This window comes from Gasterosteus aculeatus, chromosome 14 (genome assembly GCF_964276395.1).
Source record: "Gasterosteus aculeatus chromosome 14, fGasAcu3.hap1.1, whole genome shotgun sequence".
Taxonomy (NCBI): Eukaryota; Metazoa; Chordata; class Actinopteri; order Perciformes; family Gasterosteidae; genus Gasterosteus; species Gasterosteus aculeatus.
The window spans coordinates 16,041,134-16,059,818 of NC_135702.1; the positions used below are offsets into that span (position 1 = coordinate 16,041,134).

At 47.1% G+C, this 18,685-nt stretch overlaps 1 protein-coding gene across 21 annotated transcripts in view; it reads right to left on the reverse strand.

The window, feature by feature from the left end:
- Positions 1-18,685, reverse strand: part of sptan1 (spectrin alpha, non-erythrocytic 1) — a 34,627-nt gene that overhangs the window by 6,566 nt on the left and 9,376 nt on the right. The window contains exons 1-36 of one of the 21 annotated variants that reach the window (XM_040198514.2): positions 16,816-17,064; positions 13,265-13,504; positions 13,057-13,182; positions 12,295-12,435; positions 11,593-11,873; positions 11,359-11,503; positions 11,113-11,267; positions 10,447-10,582; positions 10,251-10,352; positions 10,017-10,154; positions 9,819-9,929; positions 9,650-9,727; positions 9,358-9,513; positions 9,033-9,237; positions 8,102-8,283; positions 7,749-7,992; positions 7,480-7,602; positions 7,185-7,402; positions 6,927-7,019; positions 6,658-6,792; positions 5,671-5,819; positions 5,384-5,440; positions 4,515-4,713; positions 4,327-4,431; positions 4,206-4,235; positions 4,069-4,104; positions 3,597-3,644; positions 3,065-3,156; positions 2,379-2,523; positions 2,108-2,289; positions 1,916-2,015; positions 1,616-1,813; positions 1,366-1,512; positions 1,187-1,290; positions 887-1,049; positions 663-677 (exon numbers count right to left, since the gene is read on the reverse strand). In XM_040198514.2, the coding sequence (XP_040054448.2) occupies positions 663-677; positions 887-1,049; positions 1,187-1,290; positions 1,366-1,512; positions 1,616-1,813; positions 1,916-2,015; positions 2,108-2,289; positions 2,379-2,523; positions 3,065-3,156; positions 3,597-3,644; positions 4,069-4,104; positions 4,206-4,235; positions 4,327-4,431; positions 4,515-4,713; positions 5,384-5,440; positions 5,671-5,819; positions 6,658-6,792; positions 6,927-7,019; positions 7,185-7,402; positions 7,480-7,602; positions 7,749-7,992; positions 8,102-8,283; positions 9,033-9,237; positions 9,358-9,513; positions 9,650-9,727; positions 9,819-9,929; positions 10,017-10,154; positions 10,251-10,352; positions 10,447-10,582; positions 11,113-11,267; positions 11,359-11,503; positions 11,593-11,873; positions 12,295-12,435; positions 13,057-13,182; positions 13,265-13,504; positions 16,816-16,878 (4,842 nt within the window). In that variant the 5' untranslated portion in view covers positions 16,879-17,064. Of the gene's footprint in view, positions 1-662; positions 678-886; positions 1,050-1,186; positions 1,291-1,365; positions 1,513-1,615; positions 1,814-1,915; positions 2,016-2,107; positions 2,290-2,378; positions 2,524-3,064; positions 3,157-3,596; positions 3,645-4,068; positions 4,105-4,205; positions 4,239-4,326; positions 4,432-4,514; positions 4,714-5,383; positions 5,441-5,670; positions 5,820-6,657; positions 6,793-6,926; positions 7,020-7,184; positions 7,403-7,479; positions 7,603-7,748; positions 7,993-8,101; positions 8,284-9,032; positions 9,238-9,357; positions 9,514-9,649; positions 9,728-9,818; positions 9,930-10,016; positions 10,155-10,250; positions 10,353-10,446; positions 10,583-11,112; positions 11,268-11,358; positions 11,504-11,592; positions 11,874-12,294; positions 12,436-13,056; positions 13,183-13,264; positions 13,505-16,815; positions 17,065-18,685 lie in introns of those variants that run through there. The other 20 variants (XM_040198512.2, XM_040198520.2, XM_078088315.1 and 17 more) reach the window with 20 other exon arrangements.

Genomic DNA, 18,685 nt, shown 5'->3' on the forward strand with positions numbered 1-18,685 from the left:
CGGGAGCATTGTGAGGCTGACATTAACCTCAGCTTCACGATGCTTCTAAAAGGGGGTCTGACTGCAAAACTAGGAATTACTACAAAAAAAAAAAAAAAAAACTCAGGACACAGGACGACCATCAGGACGGACATCGGCAGACGAACAAGTGAAGAACACAGAATGGCAGCGGACATGTAGGCAGTGTCTGTCTGCGACAAAAACAATGACGCTACCGCAGGAAGAGTCCCTTCAAAGCTGCTTCATGTTTGGATCTTTAAACATCAAACGCACTATTCTGAATTAGACACAAAGGTCGAGCTCTGCGGCTGCTGTGACATCCTTCAATTCAATTTCAAGGTCCAATTGGATTTAACTACAAAGTGAAGCAAATTTAAAGGTAACCCCCTCAAGGACTAAAAAATACAGATGAAAGCCGCATCCAACAACTAGTAGCCTTGATGACAAAATACAAAAATTAAGACGAAATTAAGACATTTCTTGAAAAAAAGAAGAAAAAAAAAAGAAGAAGCAGCTGCCACTCAACAGTGGTGATGAGGGACAAACTCAAGAGGGACGGAGTGAAAGTTCTTCATTGTATCTAAACACGCACAGCAGAGACACGGACACACGGAAGACAACCTGCTGGGTTGTTAGTCAGCTGACACACTACTCAAACTTACCAGCAGCTTGGACAGCTATGAGAAGATATAAAAAAGACAGTGGGAGAAAAATTCAGTCTCGTTCAGACGGGACAGAGGGGTGACATGGTTAACGTGGCTCACGCACCTGGCAAAGACTGAAATTAGCACACGTCCTCATTTTATTGTATGTGTAGCATTTAAGTGAAGGGCATTGTGGGGGGACACCAGCTGTTGCTATGAACCTCTTGCAGCCCAGCGTGTACCTGGATGTTGGTGGGGTCCTTGTAGGACTCGTCCGTTGCCGTCTGCAGCTTCTCGCTGATCCAGGCCTCGATCTCGTCCACGTCCCTGCTGAACTGCTGCAGCGTCTGGGATTCACCCAGCTTGGAACGCTTTTCAATCATCTGAGCCTTCAGCCGGCGCCACCTTATTGAACGTCAAAAAGGTTTAAACTAAGCGGAGTGTCAGAACCGAATATCACAAGAGGGATCCTCTTCCTTAAACAACACGCCAGCTGCTTTAAAGAGCAAACCAAGCGGAAACAGCCGTGGTACGTTTCCTACCGGTCGAGGACTTCGTTGCGGCGATTGGAGATCTCCGGTTTAGCGTAATGATCAGCTCCAATCAGCTGGACAGCAAAGGACTGCAAGGCAGCAATCTTCTCCTCCTGCAGTGGGGCCACATGAAGTCATGTACAGAGCAATCTACCAAACTGTCCCCAGTGACAGAAGGCCTCACTGACCTGCACGTTAATGGCCTTGTCAAAGTCTTCGTGCTTCTTGATGAGGGCCTCCACGCTGTCCAGCGAGTCACCCTTGTCATCACTGGCAAGGAAGGCTTCCCGAGCTGCCATCCAGTTCTCTGCCTGTTCACAGTCCCTGTTGAAGAGCTGCAGAGGGACGAGGAGTCAGGCAGTGGAGGGAGAACATTATTGTGCTTTAAAAAAAAAAAGAAAAGAAAAAGGGGCCACATCATGGCTCATTATTCAGTACCTGCAGCTCGAGGCACTGGTCCAACATCATGCGACGCTGCACCCAGGCCTTCTCCAGGTCGGCCCGCTCGCGGTCTAGAGCCTCCAGTTTCTGCTGGATCTCAGGACTAGCATAGTGGCCTCGCACCAGCAGCTGCTGACCAAACTGTTCAAAGGCCTGGAAGGTTCCAGCGCGAGCATCAATCTCTGTGCGGTGTTCCTGGACGACACACACACACAAAAGACAGGAAGTGTTGGATGGCCAAAAAGCTGCGGTGACACCTGCACTGTTGCGCTTTGAGTGACAGGAAGGGTTCTTTGCCTGGTGTCTTTCCAGAAGCGCCTCGGCTCCGGTCACGTCTTTGGCCAGCTCCTCTGAGGACACCAGCCCTCGTATGCCATTGATCCACGACATCAGATCTCTGCACACAAATCAAAGCGGACACATTAACGTCATCGCTCCCCAAAACAAAACATTGTTCTTCACCAACAGAAATAAGTGGTCCCTCCTCACCTGAAGTCAGAGAGGAAGCGCTGCAGGTCGTGGGAGTTGCCGAGCTTGTCCTTGCGTTGATCGGCTCGTCCCACCAGGCTGCTCCAGGCAGTGTTCAGCTCGGTGCACTTCTCCTGGATGTCATCCACCGCCTCTGGGTGGGACTGGATCAGACGCTCTGCGGTCTCCCCGAGTGAGTTCACCTGGCGCGGGGGAAACAAGATTAAAGACTCAAGGGAAGCAATATATTTACGGCTACAATCTTACATTGCTGAATAAAAGCCAATCGGACCTTATCCCCCAGAGCTGCCAGGTCCCTCTCAAAGCCTTCGTGCTTGCGCTGCAGAGCCTGCACACTGGCCAGGTCGTGACCGTAGTTGTCGGTGTTCAGGGCCTGGTTCTTCTCCTCGATCCACTCTTTTGTTTCATCAGCATCCCTTTGGACGCACAAACACAAGTTCGGTGGCCGTTGTGAAGGGAACTTGTGTGCTCAAACATCATCATCACGTGAAGGACTGGGACTCATCTTAGTGTGTCAATTCATTGAATGGAAACACTTTAACTTAGAAACTTGGGTAACGAAACTTCTCCAAAGAAAGACTTTCTTCCTCTTGCGAATGAAAAGTTGAATCGGTAAGAACTGAAGCCTGATTTGGTCTGAACAGCATCTACGTGGCTAATGTTACTTTACGTAGACATTACAGAGTCAGTTGTTTGACTCCGTAATGCCTCTTCTCGACTGCCCAAATTCTAATAAGTAATCAGTACAACTTTCAATAACCAACTTTGTTATAAACTGGTTCAACATGAAACATTATTCAAAAGGGTTCTTTGAGCTGGAAGTTATTGATGATCATGATTGATCAGGCTTCTTACCCATATTCAAACTGCATGACTATTCTATCTAGAGAGGCACCGTGATGTAAAACCTGACAGTGTCTGTGATGTCACACACCCCAAACGCGCTCTGGGTCGTACCTGTGGAATCGCTGCACCTCGTGGGCACTGCCCAGCATGTTGCTCCGGTCTTCAGCCAGCTGCTGCAGGGACCTCCAGCGATTATTGAGCTCCTACACATAAAATGCTGCCTGTTACTTCTCATTTTTGTGAAAAAATGCAATGATTTACAGTATGAGAACTAAACATTGAATGATTAGATAATTACAATTTACCTGCATCGTCACATTAACTTGAAGATTGGGATTTAAAGTGAGGTGAGTCATGCTTAATTCAATATTTTACTCACGTATAGTCATGCAAATACAATATGTGCAAGAAGTGTGCTAAGGGACAAACAGACGTGGAGGATGAGGTGAAGTGCACAAGACTGGATGCATGTTAATAAGAACGTTGCATAACATGGCAACGAAGGAAATGACTAAAAGGTTACTAAAGACGTCACTTATGTAGCATGCCAGGATTCGGTGGTAAGAAACGGATCACAATGCAGGACAGGAGAGCTGGAGGACGGAACATTCAAAGCGCGCGCCGGTGGGCGAGTCAATCTTACCTTGATTGTGTTAAAGTTAGCCGTTGTTTGAACAGCCATGCGTATATTCTATAGTCAACGATGAACCAAAAATGGCAAAGAGGAGGAGGACAAAGACAGAAAACACCACACCCGTCAAGAGTATGAAAGACACTCATAGTTTGCCTCCTCCCAGGACAACCCATCAATCAGGACACAGAAAGCACTGCAACCACGGCTGTAGCAGAGCTAGTCGACCCCAGACACGGAATTATGATGAATCACGTTAAACACCGAGACATAATGAGAATACAAGAAAAGGCCCCATGTCCCATTATATCCAATGAGGACATGTAACACCCAGAACCATCCCAGTAAGATGTCTTTGGGTACGATTGCAGTAGATTCCAGCAGTGACACACCAGTATCAAACATCCACGGCTGATTGACAGGCAGTCACATTTATGCACTTGATGCGTTTTGTTTAAATGACTGGATTGTAGATGAAGCTCACCTTCCATGGAGATGCAGTCTTGGAATCGGCTTCATCCTGTTTTTTGAGATGCGTGCGTCAAACAAGAGTCTTATTTCATGTGGTACTTGAAATATTTGTGGAATATCAATCTAAAAGCGGATGCAAAATGGTCAAACCTTGCCAGGAGCTGCACCAAGCGCCTCCTGCTGCTGCAGACAAAAAACAAACACGATCATTGAATTACTGGTAAAACTTGGAAGATTGCTCAATACGTGAAGCCAGTAAAGAAGAACCTACCTGAGCCTGAACCATGGGGGCCTCCTCAGCCATGAGGCCTTCAGACTCCAGCTCAGACGCCACTTTGTTGATGTCCCTCAGACGAGACTCGTTGGCCTTTAAGTCCTGGACCAGACAAAACAACACCATGTCACACATGCTGGGACTCCCGAGAAGAAAAGGCCTCTAAAAAAGGAAACGGACGTTACCTTCTGGAAGTCGTCAAACTTCTTCTGCAGGACCTCGACCTGTTCCAGGTCAGAGCCCATCTCTTCATTAGTGAGAGTGCTCTCCTTCTCGTTGATCCACTGCTGCAGCTCATTGGCCTCACGGAACAACATGAACTTCTTGCAGCTCTTCTCCAGCATGTCCTTGCGCTTCTCCCCCAACTCCAACAGAGTACCATACCTTGAAAAAGATGCAGCCACAGAATTCAATTAAATCATTTCCATTTAAAAGCTCCTAATCCCTTTTAAAACGTAGATCATGAAAGAAAAACAAATATTTGAAATTTGAGGAATTTCATTTGTGCCATTTCAGTGCAAACGACTTGCAAAAGCTCTTATTAAACCTGCATTGTAATGCTGGGGAAGGAACAAACCTGTTGAAATGTCAGAGAAACAGCCTGAACAAAGAGTTCTGCACTCAGGTGTTCTACCCATAATGTGTTCATAATGAGCTGTTCATGTTGTTGTGTTGTGGACTGGGTCAGTACTTGTATTCATGTATCAATCCATCATCTATTTCCAACAGCAATTCATGCAATAGCTTTTGTAATCTACTTCTCGTGATTTTAAGTACAATTTAAATTAAAAGTTGGACCGATTAAAAGTGAGTGTTGGACAATGAGGTAATGAATGAGCCCAGTATGACCCGAACAGAACAGCGCGTGACATGACAAACAGATGGACATCCAAAGGAGCGCAGGGATGAGAGGGATGCGAGAGGATCTTCTGTCTCTGAGCAGAAGAGCAGCGTGAAGTCGACACGCCGTCACGCAACATGAGGGGGTTTGGGAGGGATGGAAAACTGCAACGACACTTCACGATCACAAGTACACGCAGATACTACTACTCACAGCTCTTCCACCTGCTTCATGCGCACAGACACGCTGCAGGCCTCCTTGGTAACAAGCCTGCTCAGAGGCAAGGCAAGACCACGGCACAGCGGGACAAGAGTAAGTGGTTAAATACAGCAGAGGAGACAAGAGACAGAAGCCAGGGGACAGGCCATTATTGTTAGAAGATATGATTTGAGGAGTCAAGAAAGGTTAAAGAGCAGAGAATAGAGGAACTGTTAACCAGTCAGACGGGAGACTTGGGTTAGTAAAGTGCATTTGGGGAGGTTTTGGTGTGGCTTTCTTACTGATTGTCAATCTGGTCTTGGCGCAGTGCAATGCTGCCGTGCTCATCCAGCAGGTTTTCCCTGGACGAGGACTGGGTGGGATCCAGCTTCTTCACATAGGCTGCAGGAACAAAGCCCTGCCGGTCGTTCACCTCCACCTTCCACCAATCCTGAAAAAAAAAAATAATAACACATGATATTATATTAAAGATATTGAACACGTAAAAATAAAAAAAGATATATTTTTATTTTTATTTTAAAATTGGTCGGCTTTCCGGAAAGGCAAGCACAAGAATTTCAATACGCAGGGCGTGTGTAACTGACATTAAAAGTCTTTGAATCTCTGAACACGTTCAGCTCAAGGTATATTGATAAGAAACGAGAAGTACTTCTCACAAGCTAAATACGAATGCCTTACTGAGAAACATTCATCTTCCATACAGCGGCTGAAGTAAGCTAGCCACACTAAATGCTGAGCATCCTACAGGGGAACCAGAGGTACTGTGGGAGAGCCAAGTCCAAAGCCAACATCGGGTTCTTACCAAGTCATGGACTGGAGGGCCTCCTTGGAATGAGATTTGCTCATATTTACGCATTTCTTCAATCTGATCTGTTCTCTCCTAAACATTCTTCCTTTTAATAACGGCCGTATTGTGCTGTGAAAACGGAGATGTGAGACTCCGTGAAGGACGTAGTCAGCAGACCAATCACAGCCTGGTGCTGCAGGAGGCTGCGTCGCTTTAGACGCTAGTCTAGAAAAATGGGTCGACGCGCGCAAGGGACACACAGGGGACACGCGAGGGACACTCGAGGGGCTCTTGCGTGTCCCTTGCGTCTCTCTGAAAACGCAGAAGCATAAACTAGGCTTTAAACCCCGACTATGCTGAGATTAACAGACAGATGCAGACAGAATTCTACCATCGGAACAAAGATGTTTCTGAGGCCAAAGGTTGACCAATTGAAATATCTTTCAAAAGAACGTTTATTGGAGCTTTATCTGCTCTGTACCTTGTTGGTGCTGTTGAGCAGGGTGAGGATGTCCCCCTTCTTCATGGTCACTTCCCGGGGACTCTTCTCCTGATAGTCGTACAGGGCCAGGACCAGCTCCTTCCCGGTCTCATCATCCGTCGGTGCCACTTGCTGCTGCTCAGTTAAACAAACATTCAGAGTCAATGACTTATGCTGTGCTTCGACTGAAGAAACCTAAGTGAGATTGCCAGTGTAGCCATCAGAGGCTTCATTAGAAAGCCCTGCATGCGAAGAGGGGCGGGCTTTACCCTGCAGGACTGGGCCTGTTCCTTCAGAGCATGGATGCTGCTGCCATAAGCACTCAGGTCAGACATCAGGGCCTCGTGCTTCTTCAGCAAAGCCTGAGGAAGACAAACAACTCAGCACATTGCATTTGCCAAAGGGATAAACGGAATACATATGAAATAAATAAAGCTTGCAAACAAAACTAAAAGATCAACAAATGATACAGTTTATAAGTATTTAAAAAGCATATGCAATGTTGATACAATATTTTGTGTACGTACCTCAGCAGAGTCCTCGTCTTTGCCGTAGTCTATGCTCCCCACGATCGGCTCCTTCTCCCTCATCCACGACTCGGCCTCGTTGGCATCAGCAAAGTACTGCTGGGCCTGCAGGGAGTCCTCCAGATCCTGTCTCCTCTGTGAGGCCTTGGCCTTCAGCGTGTCCCAGCGTCCATGCAGTTCAGCCAGCTTACCCTTCACATCCTCTGCGGCAAAGTGCCCTGCGAACCCCCCCAGGAGAACGGTCAGCACTTTGAAAGTTCACAATCAACTCGTTGAGAGAGCAAACAAGGCTGACCTTCCTCCACCATGGCCTCTCCTTTCTGGGTAACAGCCTTAATGCGAGGCTCGTGACCGGTGATCTCCGCCTGCAACGCCTGGTGCTTCTTCAGCAAGTTTTGGACACCAATCAGGTCTTTGCCTAAGGAAAACACCGAGAGTGAACAACATCCGAGGGTGGTGCTTCAACTGAAAGCAACGCATCCTCCCCCCAGCTTATAGGTGTCTAGGGAAACTTTAATTGAGACCATTGATCGAATACAATTAAATATGGCCAGGGGGTTCTACCTCTGTTGGTAGAGGCAGCAATGGGCTCCTTCTCACGGATCCAGGTCTCCTCGTCCTCCACGTCTCTGAAGAGCTGCTGGAGCCGCAGAGAGTCGGACAGCTTCTGCTTGCGCGCAGCCATGGGCTCACGCAGCCCCTCGTAACGCGCCACCAAAGCTTCCTGCTTCTTGCGGATGTTGTCAGCATCAAAGTGTCCCGCCTCTTGGAACTGACGGGCCTGGATAGTTATGCCATCGATGCGATCCTGGTACAGAACGAATCAAAACATGGCTATTTGATTAATGTGAATGGAACAGGGCTGCGGTCAGTTAGCATCTGGTATGCCTTCAGGATGTAAGCCTAACATCAGGCACCTGATGAGCAGCCACGTCGGCCTCCAGCAGAGCATGTTTCTTCTGCAGGTTCTGGACACTAGTCAGGTCTTTGCCGTAGTCGTCTGAAGCCAGGTGGCCCTCAACCTCGTACAGCCACAGCTCGATGTCCTCGACATTTCTGTTGAACTGCTGCTGCTGGTTGGCCTCACGCAGCTTGATGCCTAAAGAGAAAAGAAAAATGAAATTCACAATAAAAAAAAAAGTGTTCTGTGCGATAAATCAGTGAAAATATCAGTTTCATGGTTATTAACCCAAATATTTGTAAATCGCCTGTAGCTAATTAACTAAAATATTTATTCAACAACTAAGGATTGATGACTAATTATTATTAGGAAATTAGAAAAAGAGTATGTTTATTGATTAAGAAAAGACCATGGTATTGGAAGTTGTAGTTGTGTATAATAAGTTTGTGCAAGTTAAACAGCTTCACAATGACATCGATTTGAAGTGGTTATGAAAAAAAACCCATCTGAATTTAATGAAGTTCCTCCCCAAAACTACATTTTACAAGATTGCACCTGAACGCACCAGAGCTACACAGCGGACAGACTGCCGGTGTGAAGAAAGCTGAACAGCAGGCCACTTTATTTCCTGGTCTAATTATTTTAGATGTTTACTAGTGCAGCACCCACTGAAGGCATGGATGTACATAACAGAGAACATACTTCCTGTGAACTGTTGGGTCCTGAGACAAACCTCTACCAAGTAGAAGGAAAGAGAATATACCAAGAACACACCGATAAGGTGATCATACATAAATATTATTGCGGATTGATGATTAATGCAGATGTTTGGTTTCATATGAAGTGTGAACATATTTCTTGAAAAAGACATCTCAGTGAGAATCCCTGAACATTTTCACTATTAAATTTGAACTTTGATGAAATCACATCTTGCTTTCCTACAGTACCTTTAAGCTCAGTGGCCTCCAGTAGTTTTTTCCACTGGGAGCTGACTTCCTCCATGCGGCCTGCCACCTCAGTAGAGGCATAATGCTTTCCGTCCAGCAGCTCCTGGCCAGACTTCTGCAGGGCATCAATGCGGCTCTGATTGGCGGACAGCTCAGCTTCAAACGCCTGGTGTTTCTGCACCTTGCCCTGCAGGTTGGACGGGTCCTGTTGTCAAGGGAGCACGGAGATCGGAGAATGGAAATGTCAGAAAAAGAGAGCATACTGTGGGGATAAAACACATAGATATTTCTGTTAATCAAGCTCTCCCACTCGTTGACAAACTACCTTGTAAGCCTCATCCGTGGCCGTCTTCATCTTCTCGTTGATCCAGCTCTTGAGCTCATCGGAGTCCCTGAAGAACTGCTGCAGATGGAAGGAGTCCTCCAAGGCAGCGCGACGAGACTGAGCGCGCTCGTGCAGGGCGTTGCGCCGGCTGAGCAGCTATGGGTGTGAAAAGGAAGAGAAGTCCTGTTGTATTGAGTGTTGACGACAAAATCCAGCCAGCGGCTTTAGCATTCGGTGCTCATATTTGAGTTTCGATTAAGGGAACGTTAAGGGAGACGAGAGTGTCACTTACAGCATCTCTGCGGGTAGCCACGTCCTCTTTGGCATAGTGGTTGTTCTGGATGAGTTTTGTAGCAAACTCATCCAGGGCCTGGGGACGCACAAAAATAATCTTCCATGGAGGAGCAGCCTTGTTTGGATGACAGAATGTGTGGGAAAGTAGACGACCGTGAGTAACTTACAGTGATCTTCTCTTCCTGGGCACTCAGGGACTTCTCAAAGTCCTCATGTTTCTTCAGCAGTGCCTCGACACTGTCCAGGGAGTCACCAAGGTCTTCATTCAGGAGGAAGGCCTAAATAACCCACAAACAACATGAAATAGTGGTTCAGAATAGACATATTGGATAGTCAGTGGTCAGTTAGTGGACGGGCCACTTTACCTCTTGTTTGCTCATCCAATTGTCAACTTGCTCCGTATCTCTGTAGAAGAGCTGCAGGTCCATGCACTGCTCGTACTGTTGCCTGCGGACCTCCCACAGCTCCAGCAAGGACTCCTTCTCCTCGGAGAGGATAGCCAGCTACAAACAACACAACAAATCATCGTAAACACGGGTTACATGCGGGTGTGCAGGTATACATTTAGAAAACCAGCCAAAAGAATGGCACAGTCGTACCTTTTCCTTGACCTCCTCCGAAGCGTAGTGTCCTGTATTAAGCAGGGCCTGGCCGGCCTCATCGGTGGCTCGAAAACTGTCTTCATGAGCATCGATCTCCCCCTGGGACACAAGGAGGACAAGCTTGCATTGCTGCTTTCGACATTTGAAATAGGCTTTTAAAAGGGAAACGCTAACAGGAGATGAGGGACTTTACCTTGTGCTCTTGGTGGCGGTCCAGCAGAGCTTCAGCTCCAGCCACGTCATTGGCCAGTTCGTCAGCATTGATCAGAGCTTTCATCTCCGTCACCCAGCTGGTCAGATCCCTGAAGTCTGCAGTGAAACGCTGCAGACTAAAGAGAGATCACAGGAGGGCAGAAGTGATGAGTTCTACAGAGAAATTCACCTAACCAGTATATAGTAACAAACGGTGAATTGACCTCAAAGTGAATAATAAACATGGATTTCTCTTTTCCAGTCTTCTGAGCATACACAGTACACCTGCCCATCAGCTACTAACATTAATTACACTGACACAATATTTGGGGTTAAGTTTCTGGCCAAAGACACATCGACATATGGCTGAACTGGGATCGAACGGCTGCTCCTGTGACTGAAGGAGTGCCCTGCAGTCAACATAATGTAGACCTGTTGGATACCTGGTCGGAATTATGACCCACCGAACGCACTGTCAAATTTGCAATGACACAAACTAGACTGGTGTTGCAAAAGTACCCGGATAAACACATGACCGATCTCTCCATTGAATAGACACTAAATGTAACTACGCCTACAATTCTGCATATTCTCCTCTACGGACCAAGAAATTGCTATTTCCACATTGCAGGACTGATCCCTATGAACCGGAGTACTGGGAGTTTACCGGTAGGAGTCGTTGAGACGGGCGTGGCGCTCAGCGGCCAGAGTGCGAATCTGTTCCCAGTTGGTGACGAGTTCGTCTTTCTTCAGATGGATTTGGGAGGCGTTCTGTGGATGCGTCTGCTGCAGGCGCTCTGCATCGCCACCCAGTGTGTTGACCTGGAATAGACAAGAGCATACAGGTTCTAGACCAGGGTCCTGTGCGGTGTGCATGTTGATGTTAGCATGTTAGCATAAAGCATCTTCCTGCCTTGTCCTCCAGGGCAGCCAGGTCTCTCTCCAGCCCCTCGTGTTTGCGGAGGAGGGCCTGCACACTGGCCAGGTCACGACCAAAGTCATCAGAGGCCATCAGCTGCTCCTTCTCCTTGATCCAACTGATTGTCTCATCCACATCCCTGTTGTTGGAATCAAACACATACAGTTTGTATTGACATTTTGTCTTAATACCATCCGTGGTAAAATCAACATGTGACATGGGGTCTACCTGTTGAAGCGCTGCACCTCAGCGGCCCCAAACAGCTTGCCCTGCCTCTGCTGGGCGAGGCCCTTCAGGCGCTGCCAGGACGCGTTGACCTCCTCCTGCTTACGGACTATGAGCTCGGCCTCGGGATGGGCTTCCTGGATCAGCTTGGCTGCAAGCTGGTTCACCTCATTCACACGTTCCTCATGGGCAGCCAGGTCAGTCTGGAACTCCTCGAACTTCTTCTGCAGAAGCTCCACGTGCTCCAGGTCCTGCCCCAGCTCTTCAGAGGAGGCTATGGCCTCCTACGCGTGAATGGAGATGGAAAAACATTCAGGCAAATACATTTACATCAAACAAACAAACAAACATTGAAAGCCATTTAAGCCGACTATTTGTGCACTTCAGCTACAGCTTGTTGTTGATCAGTTACTTTCTAGTCGTTTAGTTCTTTATTGGTTTTCCAGTGAATCAAACATTTTCCTATCCATGGGAAACGTTCAGTATGTACTATTAGTCTCAGACCCTCTTTTTAGCTTTCAATTGTCACACTAACCTTTAAACTATAACAGCTACTTTGTCTTTGTTGGTTTGTTTTAAATGTGTATGTGTTTGTCAACCACAGAAGCACCTTTATTGCACAAAGGCCAAGCTTCTATTCCATCCTTTCTGACAGATTGACAGAACCGTAGTTCCATAATAACAATGTTCCCATGAGAAACTGACCTTGTCACTGATCCAGTCCAGGGCATCTTCACACTCTCGCAGGTACTGGACCAGTTTCTGGGCCTGCAGAAGACGCGTTCCCTTCTCCTTTGTCCTCTGCAGCAGAAGGTCCCACAGGCGATGCAATTCCTCCAGACGGGTCTAGAGCACAGGAGGGAGGGACAGTGGAGAGGGAAATATGAATGATGTCAAATAGTTTCCCCTCTATAATGAATTAGTATGTATCTGAATAGAAAAGGGAATCGTACAAGGTGTCTGAAGCAGTGGTTCTCAACTGGTAGGTTGCGGACCCGTTTTACTCATTTACAGTAATTGTAATGTAGGTTGTGTTACTGTCTGTCCTCAAGCATTATTTTGTGTTTTAATTCAAATGCAGCAAATTGAATGTAAAAGAATATTTGCCTCTCCATCATCGTCCCTTTGGTTCACCATTAGACTCGTTTTGTGTGTTAGCATTCTGTGATGTATATCATCACTAAATACATTCTCAGGCTCATAAAGCACCATCTTTTCATCAAACAAATTGGAGCTTTCCACACAGAGCCAGCTCCGGAAAAATGTTCACGGCACTCAAGAGTCACATGACACATGGTCCACAGCAGCTCCACACCTACTTGTATATACTCCCCCGTATTGACACTAGTAACTATGGGTCTCCGTTGTGTCCGGTAAGGCGTGTAAGACTGAATCGGATAGAGCAAGTTTAACAATGGACAGGAATGTGCGTACTGGGGTGACCTCCAACGTCACTGGGTGCCTTACTCGAATGGTCTCAGAGGAGAAGTGTCCCTCGGTGATCATAAGGTTTCCGGTCTCGTCCAGTTTGATAATAGCCCCGGCATTGGCCTGAACTTCAGCTTCAAAGGCCTGATGCTTCTGCAGCTTACCCTGTTGGCATGAAGAGACATGGGATGAATACATACATCAAAAGAAATGTACACACAAAAACATGGAAAGGAGCCTGGCGTACCTGCAGGTTGGAGGGGTCCTTGTAGTTCTCATCAGAGGCGATCTGCAGCTTCTCCTGGATCCACTTCTCCAACTCGTCGGCGTCCCGGCGGAAGAACTGAAAGCGGTAAGAGTCCTCCAGCTTGGTCCGACGCGTAATGGACAGCTCCTTGAAGCGCCGGTAGCGGTCCAGCACCTGCTGTCGGCGTTCCTGGATGTCTTCGGCTGTCTCCAGCACTTTAGCCCCTACGGTGTCCATTTTCTGGAAACACACCATGATGAGAATCAGAACTAGGTATGTACTTTTTTTATAAACAGAAAACACACATATTGTGGAAGTCACTGGAAAATACTCCTTATTCACAATGTACATTGATGGTACTGGATTTGATCAATACTCACAAACAAAAAAAACACCACAAACACTCCCCGAGCCTAAGTTGACTCGTGAGTTAAAGCATTGAGGTTTATTTAGGTCATTTTCGCTATATTTAGGGAATAGTTTGTAAGCAAGCTTGGAACTATGCGGCAGGGTACAAAGAGACTAAAGCCACCCTGTCCCCAGCCGAGCCGCCGGCGCCAGCAGCTGAAAACAGTCAAATGCCAAACGGGGGTGGGGAGCCGGACATTCCTCGTGCATGCAAATAGCTCCTAGGCGTCCACACACAATGGAAGCGCTGCAGTCAGCTTCCGAGTCCACTGTGGCCCCGACCCCGCGGTCAGCGGGGCCTCAAACTGAGGCTAACGTCTACTAGCGACCTTGATAGAACGGCCCTTTAAAACTAGCTTCATTTCTAATGGGGGGCACGTTGTGAAGATTGTGTAAACTCTTTTTTACCCGATTGCATTTTTAAAACTCTGGGGGCTTTTACCGGTTAATAACCGGTGCTTAGTAGAGAAAACATTTTGTGTTTCCGTGCCACACCCCACCCATCAACAGACCGGGGGGTTGGGGGGGGGGGGGGGGGGTGCAACACCAAACTACGGTCAGAGAAACCCCAAGTGGAGTGTCACAGACTGTAGATGAGCTGGATTTTTGTTGATGTAGCAGAGACAAAGAGAGACGTGGTCCATGGCTACACTTGGATTAGTGCAGTCAGCGGGACAGACGCCCCCCCTCCTGGCTCGCCCCAGGGCACGGGGGGGATGGGGGGGGGGCTTACAGCTCTGGGATTTAACAGACTCATTCTGCACAGCGCTGTCGGCAAAAGGGGGGCTGACACATGGAGCTGCGCGAACATCTGCTTACGCATCCCGACATTCAAAAGAGATTTCATAGAACCCAAGAAATGGGTTTTGGAAAGCGGAAACGTAACAACAGACCTGTGAGCAGCACGGATAGAAGACTGATGACACACATGGGTGTCCTGCTACCAACAAGAAATATCACACATGTTGGAAACACATTGACCAAGTAATCAATATGCTCGGTAAAAAGACTTTAACAAACGTGGTACAAACTCCCAAGCTTAACTTTCCATGGAAACTTTCCCAAAACGTACCAGAAATTTCACCTCTGCATCCCTACTCGCAATTACAGCCTCAACACAACATCAGGCTCCACGTGGGGCTGCAGAAGCCCCACAAACATGTGACTCTTTGTGAAGGGGTCTTTTAGGGGGTACATTATTAACGGAGTGGTAGGAGAAGTTTGCTTTAATATAAAGTCTTCGTGTCAGCAGCGACTGTGTATCAAGCATGCGGTTGTGGCGCTATGCTGTGCACCGCCGAATGGTTGTTACTAGGCAACCGCTTTGCTCAGGGCATTTCAGCAGTGAATGCCACACATAATGATGAAAGAGAAGAAACGTGAATTAAGAATGAATTCCCTCTGACTTAAGATTACACACGTTTACAAGCAGGAGATCTTTGAAAAAAAGCAGGACATTCAACCTTAGAACCTTCATTATTTGCTTATAGAGATTGTATAAAGGCAATAAAATAGTCCATGAAGATGAGCACATTCCGATTGCTCCATGGTCTAAGGACTTGTTTGTATGTGTCGGAGAATAAGGCACCAAACTACACGTTGCGCTTGCCGTCACACTTGTGTCACATGACCTCACAGAACTGGGGCTCCAGTAAATACCGCCCTGTGACTGCTGATAGCACTCTGTCCCACCATGGATGCCTAGATAACAGCTTCCTCTCTTCAGCTCCCTGCTGCTCTGCGTACACACACACACACACACACTGATACTACGGACTTCTGTTTCACTGATGGGTGCAGTTATACAACCCTAATTCACCCTTTACCTCCGCTTACAGGCACATCAAGAATGCAACGCTGGCCACTGGGAACTATGCCAGCAGCATGTGACTTTCAAAGTCATCCGCATTGAAAAGTCCACTTTATGGGTAGGGCAACAAAAGACACTGCTCCTATTACCACCTCTCTCTGGAAACGACGCAAACACATTAGCATTATAGCAGAGCATTGAAGAATAAACACCCCTGCTGCCTCATCGCTCCAGCTGCCTGTTCTTAGACTGCCGTCATACAACAGGAATAACACGGCTTGTTCATGAAAAGCCTACTGATCAATCTGTGGGTTAGAACACAAATCTAAACCCAAACAAACTACATGCTATATGTAGAAGAACCTGCTACACCCTCAGGAGTGCGGAGGGTGGAATGCCAGTCATTCCACTTGATAAACATCTGAAGCCTATTTGCAATGTTCCCATGAAGCCACATTAGGGCCTCGGTGCCGCATGCTCCCATCAGTCTTACAGATCGCACTGACGTTCCTGAACTCCTCATCCGGGATGACGTCATTTACTCAGCAACGCCCGATGACTATGGTGAGCCATGTGTGATGAATTGGGGTCCTACTGACGCAATACTGGGAGGATGGAGGCTGAATGCTTCTGCGGGAAATGGGAGTCCCATGAGACCAGTCACGTCCCCTTCCTACTGAGGAACAGTTAGCACGAAGACCCCTTAAACTGAACCTGTGGACAACGCGCGGCTGACTATCATTTGCAGGTCAATTCCCTCACCCAAGTAGTCATATATGAAGACATCATAGCAGGTTATATGAGATCTACACGTACACATTAACTGCCACGGGCTAAATCAGCTATTTATTTGAAGCAACTGTAGTTGATCATTGAAATGTGTAGCATTTAACTATCAACTATTCACTTAATACCAATAGAATCAAACATAATCCACGTCACGGTTTACAAATCAGTGGTCCCGTTAATATTTGCTGAGCTCCTGCCTGTCAGTTTGACAACTTCTACTGCGCCGATAACCAGTTAGAGTCAAATCCCAATTTTTCTGGAGCATAAAACATCGTACTGTTTAAAAAAAAAGCACAATAGCGTATTCTACTTCCCTTTAAGATAAGACCACACCTTCATTTCGTTGCAAAGAATATCACACTAACAGATGACGTGCTGTAGAGTTACTCACTGCTAAGGCGCGATGGTCCTGGTTCATCAGAAAAGTCCAACACGGACAAACGCATGCACAATTCAATCGCTGCGCACTTACCAAATCCTCATGACAAGAAATGACATTTCCATGCAGACAGCCCTACGTTGGTAGAAACAAAATCATACACACATCAGATATGTCTAGCCTGGATCGTTGTTGTTCAGAGGTCCTAGTCTGCAGGAATGGGTACATCTGGAGTCCTTAATCTGTTGGTGGAGGCTCATCTACTCCGCAGCACAGACCGACGCATTGCACCTGCAGTGACTACGCTGTACAGAAGAGCCAGCCAAGATGCAGCCCAGCCCATGCGTCGCTCAGTAACCTCCGCTCCACTTCTCCCCCATCCCACATCATCATCGCTGCCCCACAACCTCTCCTGTGCAAACCCATACACAGAGACACAGTGAGACAGACAGGGAGGTTACCTTGAGTTTGGGTCTAGTAATGGGAGGCTGTTTGGGGGCATAACATTGATTGTGCAATCAATAAGAGGCCATCAGCAGTGCACAGTCAGAATAGGAAGATGCTTTCACAGCGAGCATTATGTGGGAAGTTCATCACGATGATGTTTCACAAGTCAATGCATCAAGAAGCACTGGATATTTAATACAGACTCTTCCGATCAAACTGCCTCAAAATGTCTGGAAAGTAGTTCAAGCCAGCAGTAAGACGAGTTTGCCGGCTGTGCAGTATCTGGAGGCCTAACACACAATCTATTTTGATCTGGGTCACGGTCAGACTGGAGTTACAATGAAAAACCTAATTTGGGTTTAGAGAAGAGAAATATGCAGGTTTGTGTTCACTGTATGAATAAAGGCTTTACAGCTGCGCTCAAATGCTGCAAGCGATCAATGTTATTCAAAAGAAAAACAAAAGAGGCAGACTAATGACTGCAGAGCTGACCCTGCAGAAAGGACTGACCCCACCCTCTGTGAGTGCTCTTCTACCAACACGAGCACATTATTCTACTAACCCATAGCATTAGCATTTCATTTCATTTGATTGTATTACTTGTGCACTGCTGTCTTGTTGTCTATTGTTACACTGTCTACTGTCACGCACCAACCGCCAAGACAAATTCCTTGTATGTTTGACATATTTTGGCAATAAATGTTTCCCGATTCCTGATTCCTGACATGCCTAGTTCCAAACATCCCAACGGGTCCACTTTGCATTCCATGGGTGGGAACCAAGTCCCGTTATGCTGCAGATCAACAACGGAATTAAAATTATTTATTATCTTGTAAATATATACAAGATAAAAAGGAGCCCAAAGATGTCCAAGTCAGTTGTAAAAAACTAAAAACTAACGTCTACTAGCGACCTTGATAGAACGGCCCTTTAAAACTAGCTTCATTTCTAATGGGGGGCACGTTGTGAAGATTGTGTAAACTCTTTTTTACCCGATTGCATTTTTAAAACTCTGGGGGCTTTTACCGGTTAATAACCGGTGCTTAGTAGAGAAAACATTTTGTGTTTCCGTGCCACACCCCACCCATCAACAGACCGGGGGGTTGGGGGGGGGGGGGGGGGGTGCAACACCAAACTACGGTCAGAGAAACCCCAAGTGGAGTGTCACAGACTGTAGATGAGCTGGATTTTTGTTGATGTAGCAGAGACAAAGAGAGACGTGGTCCATGGCTACACTTGGATTAGTGCAGTCAGCGGGACAGACGCCCCCCCTCCTGGCTCGCCCCAGGGCACGGGGGGGATGGGGGGGGGGCTTACAGCTCTGGGATTTAACAGACTCATTCTGCACAGCGCTGTCGGCAAAAGGGGGGCTGACACATGGAGCTGCGCGAACATCTGCTTACGCATCCCGACATTCAAAAGAGATTTCATAGAACCCAAGAAATGGGTTTTGGAAAGCGGAAACGTAACAACAGACCTGTGAGCAGCACGGATAGAAGACTGATGACACACATGGGTGTCCTGCTACCAACAAGAAATATCACACATGTTGGAAACACATTGACCAAGTAATCAATATGCTCGGTAA